The sequence below is a fragment of the Grampus griseus genome, assembly GCF_964374135.1.
Source record: "Grampus griseus genome assembly, chromosome: 5".
Taxonomy (NCBI): Eukaryota; Metazoa; Chordata; class Mammalia; order Artiodactyla; family Delphinidae; genus Grampus; species Grampus griseus.
Window position 1 is genome coordinate 16,692,954 of NC_138998.1, and position 13,366 is coordinate 16,706,319.

General features: G+C 40.2%; 1 protein-coding gene across 1 annotated transcript in view; it reads left to right on the top strand.

Annotated features, from left to right (window-relative positions):
* The window catches only part of IGSF10 (immunoglobulin superfamily member 10), a gene marked incomplete at its 3' end in the record, with an annotated part of 40,118 nt that extends 26,924 nt beyond the window's left edge, over nucleotides 1-13,194 (top strand). Inside the window, exons 6-7 of the mRNA XM_082655139.1 lie at nucleotides 74-971; nucleotides 11,286-13,194. Coding sequence (XP_082511265.1) covers nucleotides 74-971; nucleotides 11,286-13,194 — 2,807 coding nt within the window. The remainder of the gene's footprint in view (nucleotides 1-73; nucleotides 972-11,285) is intronic.
* Nucleotides 13,195-13,366: the final 172 nt, after the last annotated feature.

The window sequence follows — 13,366 nt, forward strand, 5'->3', positions numbered from 1 at the left end:
TCCATGTGAGCAATTTATGTTTATTACCTAAACTTTGATGACCTATGGCTATAAATTTCTTTCTTCTTATCAGGACTTGATTTGTCTAAAAGGAAACAGAATAGCAGGTTCCAGGTGCTCCCCAATGGCACCCTGTCCATACAGAGGGTGGACCTTCAGGACCGTGGACAGTACCTGTGCTCAGCATCCAATCCATTTGGCACGGACCGCCTTCATGTCACCTTGTCCGTGGTTTCCTATCCCCCCAGGATCCTGGAGAGACATACTAAGGAGATCACAGTCCATTCCGGAAGCACAGTGGAACTGAAGTGCAGAGCTGAAGGCAGGCCCAGCCCTACAATTTCCTGGATTCTTGCAAACCAAACAGTGGTCTCTGAATCATCCGAGGGGAACAGGCAGGCCCTGGTGACATCTGACGGGACGCTGGTCATCCACAATCTCAGCGTTTATGACAGGGGCTTTTACAAATGCGTGGCCAGCAACCCAGCGGGCCAGGACGCACTGCTGGTTAAAATACAAGTTATTGCGGCGCCACCTGTTATTCTAGAACAAAAGAGGCAAGTTATTGCAGGGACTTGGGGTGAAAGTTTGAAACTGCCCTGTACTGCCAAAGGAACTCCTCAGCCTGGTGTTCACTGGGTCCTCTCTGATGGCAGCGAAGTGAAACCATTACAGTTCGTCAATTCCAAGTTCTTATTTTCAAATGGAACTCTGTTTATAAGAAACATAGCCTCTTCAGACCGGGGCACTTATGAATGCATTGCTACCAGCTCCACTGGCTCAGAGAGAAGGGTGGTAATTCTTACAGTGGAAGAACGAGAGACGATCCCCAGGATAGAATTTGCATCCCAGAAATGGACGGAGGTGAATCTGGGGGACAAACTACTGCTGAACTGTTCAGCCACTGGGGAGCCGAAACCGAAAATAATCTGGAGGCTACCATCCAAGGCTGTCGTCGACCAGCGGCACAGGTAAACCATACCTTTCTGTTGAGATTATCTTATTTAGCCGTACAACTTCGGAAGTGGTCAAAGGGGTAGAGCGAGAGTAGCAGCAGTGTTAGAGAGCACACAGACTCTACACAGAAAAGTAACTCGCTCTAAAGAAAACCTAATCATTTTGAGACTAATACAAAATAATACAAATTATATAAAAACCAAGTTTCTTACATGCCATACTCTAAGGGCCAGCTTCTTCCTGAGTTTATATAGTTAAAAAGGATAAAAAATCTCATTTGCTTCCATACTTGTGACAGTTTTAAAATGGTACCTGTGTAAATGTATTTATAATTTTTCTATCCAAAAATAAGAGGGAATGTTGTAAAGCAATCAAGTTCTGGAGAGATGCACTTCATTATTTCACTCTTCAGAATCTCCTAGTAAAGCATTTTCAATTTTAGTGCAATCTATACTTAATTTATGCTACCCTAAAACTGCAAAGCACTTTATGAAAGTCACAACATTAAGGCCTTCACAAAGTGAAATGTATTCAGGACCTCCAATCACTCTGACGGTGTCGGACACATATGTACACATACACACTTTCTCTAATATCTCCTGTTACAGGCATATTAATAGTGATTTTTAACTGTTTTCTATACAGATTAAATCTCTTTGAAGAATAAGTTTGAGTATTAATTTTTGCCATTTACATGACTTCATACAATGATGTTTCATAATATGACAGAAAAGATGGGTATGAACATTTCCCTTTTATATGTTTGTTTGTTTATTTATTTTTAATACATCCTTATTGGAGTATAACTGCTTCACAATACTGTGTTAGTTTCTGTTGCACAACAAGGCGAATGAGCCACATGCATACACATGTCCCCTCCCTCTTGAGCCTCCCTCCCACCCTCCCTATCCCACCCCTCTAGGCATCACAAAGCACCCAGCCGATCGCCCTGTGCTATGCTGCTGCTTCCCACCAGCCAACTATTTTAGGTTCGGTAGTGAATATATGTTAATGTTGCTCTCACTTCGCCCCAGCTTCACGCTCCCACCCCATGTCCTCAAGTCCACTTTCTATGTCTGTCTCTTTATTCTTGCCCTGCAACTAGGTTCATCAGTACCATTTTTTTTTTATTCCATATATATGTGTTAGCATACGGTATTTGTTTTTCTCCTCCTGACTTACTTCACTCTGTATGACAGACTCTAGGTCCATCCACCTCACTCCAAATAACTCAGTTTTGTTTCTTTTTATGGCTGAGTAATATTCCATTGTATATATTTGTCACATCTTCTTTATCCATTCATCTGTCGATAGACATTGAGTTTGGTTCCATGTCCTGGCTATTGTAAATAGAGCTGCAGTGAACATTGTGGTACATGTCTCTTTTTGAATTATGGTTTTCTCAGGGTATATGCCCAGTAGTGGGATTGCTGGGTCGTATGGTAGTTGTATTTGTAGTTTTTTAAGGAACCTCCATACTGTTCTCCATAGTGGTTTTATCAATTTATATTCCCACCAACAGCACAGGAGGGTCCCCTTTTCACCACACCCTTTCCAGCATTTCTTGTTTGTACATTTTTTTGATGACGGCCATTCTGACTGGTGTGAGGTGATACCTCCTTGTAGTTTTGATTTGCATTTCTCTAATAATTAGTGATGTTGAGCATCTTTTCACGTGCCTCTTGGCCATCTGTATGTCTTCCTTGGTGAAATGTCTATTTAGGTCTTCTGCCCATTTTTTAACTGGATTTTTTTGATATTGAGCTCCATGAGCTGTTTGTGTATTTTGGAGATTAAGTCTTTGTTTATTGTTTCATTTGCAAATATTTTCTCCCATTCTCAGGGTTGTCTTTTTGTCTTGTTTATGGTTTCCTTTGCTGTGCAAAAGCTTTTAAGTTTAATTAAGTCCCATTTGTTTATTTTTGTTATTTCTGTTACTCTAGCAGGTGGGTCAAAAAAGATCTTGCCATGGTTTATGTCAAAGAGTGTTTTTCCTGTTTTCCTCTAAGAGTTTTATAGTGTCTGGTCTTACATTTAAGTCTTTAATCCATTTGGGGTTTATTTTTGTGTATGGTGTTAGGTAGTATTCTAATTTCATTCTTTTACATGTAGCTGTCCACTTTTCCCAGCACCATGTATCAAAGAGGCTGTCTTTTCTCCATTGTATATTCTTGCCTCCTTTGTCATAGATTAGGGGTCTATAGGTGCGTGGGTTTACCTCTGGACTTTCTATCCTGTTCCATTGACCTATATTTATGTTTTTGTGCTAGCACCATACTGTCTTGATTACTGTAGCTTTTTGGTATAGTTTGAAGTCAGGGAGCCTGATTCCTCCCACTCCGTTTTTCTTTCTAAAGATTGCTTTGGCTATTCAGGGTCTTTTGTATTTCCATACAAGTTGTAAATTTTTTTGTTCTAATTCTGTGAAGAATGCCATTGGTAGTTTGATAGGGGTTGCACTGCATCTGTAGATTGCTTTGGGTAGTATACTCATTTTCACAATATCAATTCTTCCAATCCAAGAACGTGGTATATTTCTCCATCTGTTTATATCGTCTTTGATTTCTTTCATCAGTGTTTTACAGTTTTCTGAGTACAAGTCTTTTGCCTCCTTAGGCAGGTTTATTCCTAGGTATTTTATCCTTTTTGTTGCAATGGTAAATGGGAGTGTTTGCTGAATTTCTCTTTCTGATTTTTCGTTGTTGTTGTATAGGAATGCCAGAGATTTCTGTGCATTAATTTTGTACCCTGTTACTTTTACCAAATTCATTGATTAGCTCTGGTAGTTTTCTGGTGGCATCTTTAGGATTTTCTATGTATAGTATCATGTCATCAGAAAACAGTGACAGATTTACTTCTTTTCCGATTTGGATTCCTTTTATTTCTTTTTCTTCTCTGATCGCTGCGGCCAGGACTTCCAAAACTATGTTGAATAAGAGTGGCGAGAGTGGACATCCTTGTTTTGTTCCTGATCCTAGTGGAAATGCTTTCAGTTTTTCACTGTTGAGTATGATGCTTGCTGTGGGTTTGTCATAAATGGCCTTTATTATGTTGAGGTAGTTTCCCTCTATGCCCATTTTCCGGAGAGTTTTTATGATAAATGGGTCTTGAATTTTGTCAAAAGCTTTTTCTGCATCTATTAAGATGATCATATGGTTTTTATCCCTTAATTGGTTAATGTGGTGTATCACATTGATTAATTTGCATATATTGAAGAATCCTTGCATCCCTGGGATAAATCCCACTTGATCATGGGGTATGATCCTTTTAATGTGCTGTTGGATTCTGTTTGCTAGCATTTTGTTCAGGATTTTTGCACCTATTTTCATCAGTGATATTGGCCTGTAGTCTTCTTTTTTTGTGATATCTTTTTCTGATTTTGGTGTCAAGGTGATGGTGGCTTTGTAGAATGAATTTGCGAGTGTTTCTCCCTCTGCAATTTTTTGGAAGAGTTTGCGAAGGATCGGTGTTAGCTCTTCTCTAAATGTTTGATAGAATTGGCCTGTGAAGCCAACTGGTCCTGGACTTTTGTTTGTTGGAAGATTTGAAATTACAGTTTCAATTTCATTACTTGTGATAGGTCTGTTTATAGTTTCTAATTCTTCCTGGTTCAGTCTTGGAAAATTGTACCTTTCCAAGAATTTGTCCATTTCTTCGTGGTTGTCCATTTTATTGGTATATCGTTGTTTGTAGTAGTCACTTATAATGCTTTGTATTTCTGCAGTGTCGGTTGTGATTTCTCCTTTTTTCATTTCTAATTCTATTGATTTGAGTTTTCTCCCTTTTTTTCTTGATGAGTCTGGCCAAAGGTTTATCAATTTTGTTTATCTTCTCAAAGAACCAGCTTTTAGTTTTATTGATCTTTGCTATTGTTCTCTTTGTTTCTATTTCCTTATTTCTGCTCTGATCTTTATGATTTCTTTCCTTCTGCTAACTCTGGGTTTTGTTTGTTCTTCTTTCTGTAGTTCCTTTAGGCGTAAGGTTAGATTTAGTTGAGATTTTTCTTGTTTCTTGAGGTAGGCTTGTATAGCTATAAACTTCTCTCTTAAAACTGCTTTTGCTGCACCCCATAGGTTTTGGATCGTGTTTTCCTTGTCATTTGTCTCTAGGTATTTTTTAATTTCCTCTTTGATTTCTTCAGTGATCTCTTGGTTACTTAGTAACGTATTGTTTAGCCTCCATGTGTTTGTGTTTTTTATGTTTTTTTCCTGTAATTGATTTCCAATCTCATAGCATTGTGGTCAGAAAAGATGCTTGATACGATTTCAATTTTCTTAAATTTTCCAAGGCTTGATATGTGACCCAAGATGTGATCTGTCCTGGAGAATGTTCCACGTGCACTTGAGAAGAAAGTGTATTCTGCCACTTTTGGGTGGAATGTTCTATAAATATCAATTAGACCTATCTGGTCTCTTGTGTCATTTTTTTTTCTTCCCAGTACGTGGGCCTCTCACCGCTGTGGCCTCTTCCGCTGTGGAGCACAGGCTCCAGAAGCATAGGCCCAGCGGCCACGGCCCACGGGCCCAGCCACTCTGCGGCATGCGGGATCCTCCTGGACCGGCGCACGAACCCGCGTCCGCTGCATTGGCAGGCGGACTCTCAACCACTGCACCACCAGGGGAGCCCTCTTGTGTCATTTAAAGCTTGTGTTTCCTTATTTATTTTCTGTTTGGATGATCTGTCCATTGGTGTAAATGGGGTGTTAAAGTTCCCTACTATTATTGTGTTACTGTCGATTTCCCCTTTTATGGCTGTTAGCATTTTCCTTATGTATTGAGGTGCTCCTATGTTGGGTGCATAAACATTTATAATTGTTATATCTTCTTCTTGGAGTTATCCTTTGATCATTATGTAGTGTCCCTCCTTATCTCTTGTAACAGTCTTTATTTTAAAGTCTATTTTATCTGATACAAGTACTGCTGCTCCAGCTTTCTTTTGATTTCCACTTGCATGGAATATCTTATTCCATCCCTTCACTTTCAGTCTGTACATGTCCCTGAAGTGGTCTGACTTGTGTCTCTTATAGACAGCATATAGGTGGGTCTTGTTTTTGTATCCATTCAGCCAGTTTGTGTCTTTTGGTTGGGGCATTTAATCCATTTACATTCAAGGTTATTATTGATATATATGTTCCTATTACCATTTGCTTAATTGTTTTGGGTTTGTTTTTGTGGGTCTTTTTCTTGTCTTGTGTCTCCTGCTTAAAGAAGTTTCTATAGCATTTGTTGTAAAGCTGGTTTGGTGGTGCTGAATTCTCTTAGCTGTTGCTTGTCTGAAAAGCTTTTGAGTTCTCCATCGAATCTGAATGAGATCCTTGCTGGGTAGAGTAATCTTGGTTGTAGGTTTTTCTTTCATCACTTTAAGTACGTCCTGCTACTCCCTTCTGGCCTGCAGAGTTTCCACTGAAAAATCAGCTGATAACCTTATAGGGATTCCTTTGTATGTTATGTTTGGTTTTTCCCTTGCTGTTTTCAATATTTTTTCTTTTAATTTTTGTTAGTTTGATTAATATGTGTCTTGGTGTGTTTTTCCTAGGGTTTATCCTGTATGGGATTCTCTGTGCTTCCTGGACTTGGGTGACTATTTCCTTTCCCATGTTAGGGAAGTTTTCAACTATAATCTCTTCAAGTGTTTTCTCAGACTCTTTCTTTTCCTCTTCTTCTTCTGGGACCCCCTATAATGAGAATGTTGGTGCATTTTGTGTTGTCCCAGAAGTCTCTGAGATTGTCTTCAATTCTTTTCATTCTTTTTTTCTTTATTCTGCTCCTCAGCCATTATTTCCACTATTTTGTTTTCCAGCTCACTTATTCGTTCTTCTGCTTCAGTTATTCTGTTATTGATTCCTTCTAGTGTATTTTTCATTTCAGTTATTGTGTTGTTCATCTCTGCTTTTGTTTGTTCTTTACTTCCTCTAGATCTTTGTTAAACATTTCTTGTATTTTCTCAATCTGTGCCTCCATTCTATTTCTGAGATTCTGGATCATCTTTACTATCATTACTCTGAATTCTTTTTCAGGTAGATTGCCTATTTCCTCTTCATTTATTTGGTCTTGTAGGTTTTTGCCTTGCTCCTTCATCTGTGACATATTTTTTTGCCATCTCGTTTTTTTTTATGAGTGGGATTGTATTCCTCTCTTACTGGTTGTTTGGCCTGAGGCTTCCAACACTGGGCTTTGTAGGCTACTGTGTAGAGCTGGGTCTTGGTGCTGAGATGAAGAACTCTGTAGGAACTCACTCCATTGAATATTCCCTGGGGTCTGAGGTTCTCTGTTAGTCCAGTGGTTCGGACTCACAGCTCCCACTGCAGGAGCTTTGGCCCACTCCTAGGCTCGTGAACCAAGATCCTGTAAGCCACCTGGGGTGGCAAAAAAAAGAAAAAAACCCCACAATAACAAAGTAAAAAATTAGACTAGGAAACTAACAGATATGTTAGGAATATAAAAATAAAAATACAGATCTATCAACAACCAGAAGGTACAACAGTACCACAATAGTGAAAAAGAGGAGGAGGGGAAAAAAAAAAGGCTGGAAATAGGCCTTGGCTGTGGAGGGCAGGGTCTAAGCAAGGGTGAGGTTTGGGTGGTGGGTGGGGCCAATGGTCAGGACCATGACAGGGCTGGAAAAGGCCTTGGGGGCTCTTGGGGGGGGTGGGACTTAGGCTCAAGGAACAGAAGGGGCCCAGGCATGCCCCACACCCCTGCTCTCAGAGGGCAGGGGACCTCACCTGGGAGCCCAGCAGGCTTTCTGGGCTCAAACGCCCTCTGCTCCTCTTCCACTCCTCCCAGAGGGACCCTCCCGCCTGCCTCTCCTGATCTCCCCAGCCTCAGGGTCACTGATCCTGTCTGGCCTCCACTTCACCTCCCCCTCTTAGTCCCCCTATGTCCTACCGGTTCACTTTGGGGTTCCTCCCGTCTCCTTGGGTGTCAGAGTCCCCTACCAGCGGCCAGTTGGTACCATAGTTGTGGGGAAACGCTAACTCTGCATCTTCCCATGCTGCCATCTTGACTCTGCCGCCATGTTTATTAATAGAAAATATCCATGCAAGAGAAATTATACATGAGTTTATGCTTAAAAGAATAGATTTTTTTCTAGTGTCAAACTATAAGTTGGTAACGGATATAGTTAAGGAAGTTAATTTGTGATCTTTAACTCCAAAGTAAATGTTAATTTTCAAATAAGTCATGAAAATTACCTAAATTTTAAATTGAAATTTAGATTTAAAATTTAAAAATGCTGGGTTACGAAATGTAAACTTCACAACTCACATGTTTATGCTTGTTATCTACTATATGTATACCCATTTGTAGCATCAAATATTTTCAGTAGTTTACCAGTTTTTGTATATAATAATATTGGTATGTCTGTTTAATCACCCTGCAGCACATGAGGGTGAGTCTCATTTACCCAGAGACTGCTCATTATTCTGCGTAATTCTGAATACAATTTTACTACCCATGCAGAAACCAATGCAAGAAGTGTAGAAGGCATTACACTTGTGATGGGAATAACAGATAAATTTCTAATTTTAGGTTGTAAAAACAATGTCTAAAATGTTTACTGGGCATTAGGTCAATTTTTAAGAATGGAAGAGGTGTGAAAAAATGTAAGGGAATGTCTTAAAAAGTTAATCCAAAGGAATGTCTAAAACACATTAAGCATCTTAGAATAAATCTCGACCAATAAATCTCGCCCTAGGTAGTCCAACAAATCTTTCAGAGTTTGATAGCAAAGATATTAGGTAGGCTGTTTATATTTTGTTTTGGGAAAGCACTTACAAAACACAGAAAGATTGTTCATATTTTGGAAGAGGCAACAGAGTGTGTAAGATCAGAGATGCTATCACAGGCCCACTAGAGGTACTGTCATTCTTTTCTTTCATAATGAACTACAACTTGTTTGCTAACTGAACACTTCAGTGATTATTCTGCAACTAACCCACTCAGAAAGGCAAGAATACTCTTTACTTAGATGCTTTAGATGTCAAGAGAAATTAAAAGGGCACTTCTGCTGGAAAAAAAAAAAAAAAAGTCCTTCATGTTGCCACTTCTTGGCTCTGTAAGTCTGAATTTATTTTAGATTCTAAAAATTAAAATTTTCATCATAACTATGCTCATCCAAGTCTATTCCACCATCAACAAAATAAGCAAAACGTTTTACTTTTTTAAAGCCTAGTTGTCAGGTGAACGTTGCCTTTTCTGAATTTTTTTTTTAACCATCTCAGACTTAACAGCACCACTGGTCTACCTCCATGACTTTAAATATGACTTACGTGACCTATGTTTCAGGACAGAATTGTGTTTCCTCTTCTTTGGAACCTTGCTTCTCATGACCTGGGGGCTTGTTACAAGAACAGAAACTCAGGCCCCATCCCAGATGGGCAGAATCAGAATCTGCATTTTAAAAAGATCCCCAGGTGAATCACATGCGCAATAAGGTCCAAGAAACACTGCTCTAAAAGACTGCAGATGCTTGCCTGTGCATTAATTTTCATAAAGAATTCCCTTTCTTTTACTCAGGGAAAACTTCCACTTTCAAAAGTAAATTTTCCCTTAAAAATATCAGTTTATAAAAGGAAACAGTTACAGTTCTCTTTTTATATATTACAACTTCCAGATGCATCAGATTTGGGAGTGAGGAAAGGTCATTTTGAGTCATTGGTTTTCAAAGGGTTGTCCTCCTACCAAGAGCGTTAGCATCGCCTGAGAACTTGAGTCCGATTCTGTGTTTTGACATGCAATCTGTGTCCTTAAAAGCTGTCCAGATGATTACAGCGCACACTCAAATTTGAGACTGTTTCGCAAACTTTAATGTTCATAAAGTCACCCGGGAAGTTTGTCAAACACTGGGTTCCCGGATCCCTGGCTAGATCTATTGGATCAGAATCTCTGAACAGTGAAACCAGGAAATATGCATCTTAAATTAGACCTCATGTAATTCCAATGCAGGTAATGAGGGAACTGCATTAAATACCAAGATTTAGAGCAGTGGTTCTTAGACTTTGCTGCACATGAGAGTCATTTGGAAAACTGAGTCCTGAGGCCAAGGTCACATTCCACACCAATTAAGTCAGAAATTCTGGAGGTGGGACCCAGGCAACAGTACTATTTTATACAAATGATTTTAATGTGCACCCGAGTTTGAGAAACAGAGCTCTTAGAAAGCATTAGGAAAGAATGATTGATAGCAGGTGGCAGTGTAGCATGGTGAAAAGGGCAAGTTACTATGTCTGTCTAAGTATCTTTTTTTTTTTTTTTTGGCTGTATAGTGGGGAACTACCTAAAGATTAAAAAATGAATGCAAAGACCCTGGTAGTTTCCATTCCTTTTTCTAAGTGCATCCATTATGATGACCTTCCTTTGGTTTATATGCAAGACAAGTTCTTTCCAGGCTTGAGGGAAAAAAAAAAAAAAGAATATCAGCACTTGTAAGTTGTCCTACAACAAATACTCTTCCTACTTATGGTATGTTTTCTTGAAGGTAAAAAATGACTTGAGGCTGTTTGACTTGCTTAGCAGTTATGCTGTGAAAGGCCATCCACACTTTTCTCTCTCGTTTCACCCACCTGCTTAGCTCATGTTGCCAAAGAACTAGGAAGAAAAACTTGTACGGAGATTTCCACCTATGGGTGTTTTTGATTGCGTTTTTAGCAGTTACTCAGTTTCCACTGGTCTTTTTGAAAAACTAGATTTGGTTTTACCAGGAAAGATCTGCCACCTGATGGTTCAATGTGGTAATAGCAGGCTGTGTAGTGGCTTCAGAGAGAAAAATGGTCTTCACGGAGTTCAACATAATGCAGAGACCAGAGTCCCGGTACAGCTGCCTGCAGAGATGGATGCTTTAGTAAGCTTCTAATGTGTCTTACCTTGACATTTTCTCTCTTTATAAAAAAAAGTAAAACTCATTTTCTAACCAAATAACTGATTACTAATATCTCTTTAAAAAGGAAAACCTGGTATCTTTTCTGAGCAAGTAAATTTGTATGAAAGTTGTTCTTTACTGACGTATATCACAAAATCATTTGATGTGTACAAGTGGTCAAGACCGTCATGGGTCTAGGAAACTGGTATTTCTAATATTCTCGTCACCATGAAAATTCTTTTTAATTGAAACGCAGAGGCGATTCATTTGAAGTCCATCTAAGACATAGTGCTTGTCTGCACTAAATCATATCTGTGCAGCTAATTTCATCTTTCAGAATAGCTTAAAAGACAGTGATTTTAATTCCATTGCAACAGTTTAAGAAAATGTCCATAAAGCTAATCCTGTGTAAATAAGTCTTCCACCCCTTGTTAGTACCTGCGCACTCAATCCGTCTCTTCTTTCCTCAGAATGGGCAGCCGCATCCAAGTCTACCCAAATGGATCCCTGTTTATTGGATCAGTGACAGAAAAAGATGGTGGAGACTACTTGTGTGTGGCGAGAAACAAGATGGGGGATGATCTGACCCTGATGCACGTCAGCCTAAGACGGAAACCTGCCAAAATTGACCACAAGCAACATTTTAAAAGGCAGGTTTTTCACGGGAAAGACTTCCAAGTCGATTGCATGGCTTCCGGCTCACCAGTGCCCGAGATATCCTGGAGTCTGCCTGATGGGACGATGATAAATAACGCCATGCAGGCCGACGACAGTGGCCACGGCACCAGGAGGTTCACCCTCTTCGACAATGGAACCTTATACTTCAACAGAGTCGGGATGGCAGAGGAAGGAGATTACACTTGCCATGCCCAGAACACTCTAGGGAAGGATGAAATGAAAGTCCACCTAACAGTCATAACAGCCGCCCCACGGATCCAGCAGGGTTACAAGACCAACGCGAGAGTCAACGCTGGAGACACAGCTGTGCTTGACTGTGAGGTCACTGGGGAACCCAAGCCAAAAGTATTTTGGTTGCTGCCTTCCAACGACATGGTTTCATTCTCTAAGGACAGGTACGCATTTCATGCCAACGGGTCTTTGTCTATCAACAGAGTGAAACTGCTCGATTCCGGAGAGTACGTATGTGTGGCACGAAATCCCAGTGGGGATGACACCAAAATGTACAAACTGGACGTTATCTCCAAACCTCCATTAATCAATGGTCTGTATACAGATAAAAGCACCATTAAAGCCACGGCGGTGAGGCATTCCAAAAAACACTTCGACTGCAGAGCCGCAGGGACACCATCTCCTCACATCATGTGGATCATGCCAGACAATATTTTCCTCACAGTTCCGTACTACGGAAGCAGAATCACAGTCTATAAAAATGGAACCCTGGAAATCAGGAATGTGAGGCTTTCAGATGCAGCCAATTTTACCTGTGTGGCTCGGAATGAAGGAGGAGAGAGTGTGCTGGTGGTACAGTTAGAAGTCCTGGAAATGCTGAGAAGACCGACATTCAGAAATCCACATAATGAAAAAACGGTTGCCCAGCTTGGAAAGTCCACAGCATTGAATTGCTCTGTTGATGGAAACCCACCACCTGAAATAATCTGGATTTTACCAAATGGCTCACAATTTCCCAATGGACAAAACAATTCTCAGTATCTAATAGCAAGTAACGGCTCTTTTATCATTTCTAAAATGACTCGGGACGATACAGGAAAATATCGGTGTGCAGCAAGAAATAAAGTTGGCTATATTGAGAAATTAATTGTATTAGAAATTGGCCAAAAGCCAGTGATTGTCACTTATGCGCGAGGAACAGTTTACAGTATCAGTGGAGACACTCTATCGTTGCACTGTGTCTCTGATGGAAGCCCTAAGCCACGTATCAAATGGACTGTGCCAAGTGGTTACGTAATAGACGGGCCTCAGATCAGTGGAAAATACATACTGCATGAAAACGGCACCTTGGTCATCAAAGAGGCAACAGCTTACGACAGAGGAAGCTACGTTTGTAAGGCTCAAAACAGTATTGGCCATGCACTGATTACTGTTCCAGTAATGGTTGTGGCCTACCCTCCCCGAATTACAAATCGCCTACCCAGGAACGTCCTCGCAAGGACAGGCGTGGCTGTTCAGCTCCGCTGTGTGGCCCTGGGAGTCCCCAAGCCAGAAATCACATGGGAGATGCCTGACCACTCCCTGTTCTCAGGGGCACACGAAGGGAGGACACGTGGAATTCAACGTTTTCACCTACAAGGTACCCTAGTCATTCAGAATCCTCAAACCTCAGATTCTGGGATATACAGATGCACAGCAAAGAATCCACTTGGAAGTGATTACGCAACAACTTACATCCAAGTAATCTGACAGAAAATAAAACTACCTGAACAAAGTCAACATCTGGACAGAATTTACTTTTTGGAAGAAGTTTAATCAAAGGCAGCCATAGGCATGTAAATGAATTTGAATACACTTACAATATTAAATTTATAATAGACATGCAAAAAAAAGGACTTGTAAATAAATGCATTATGAACTG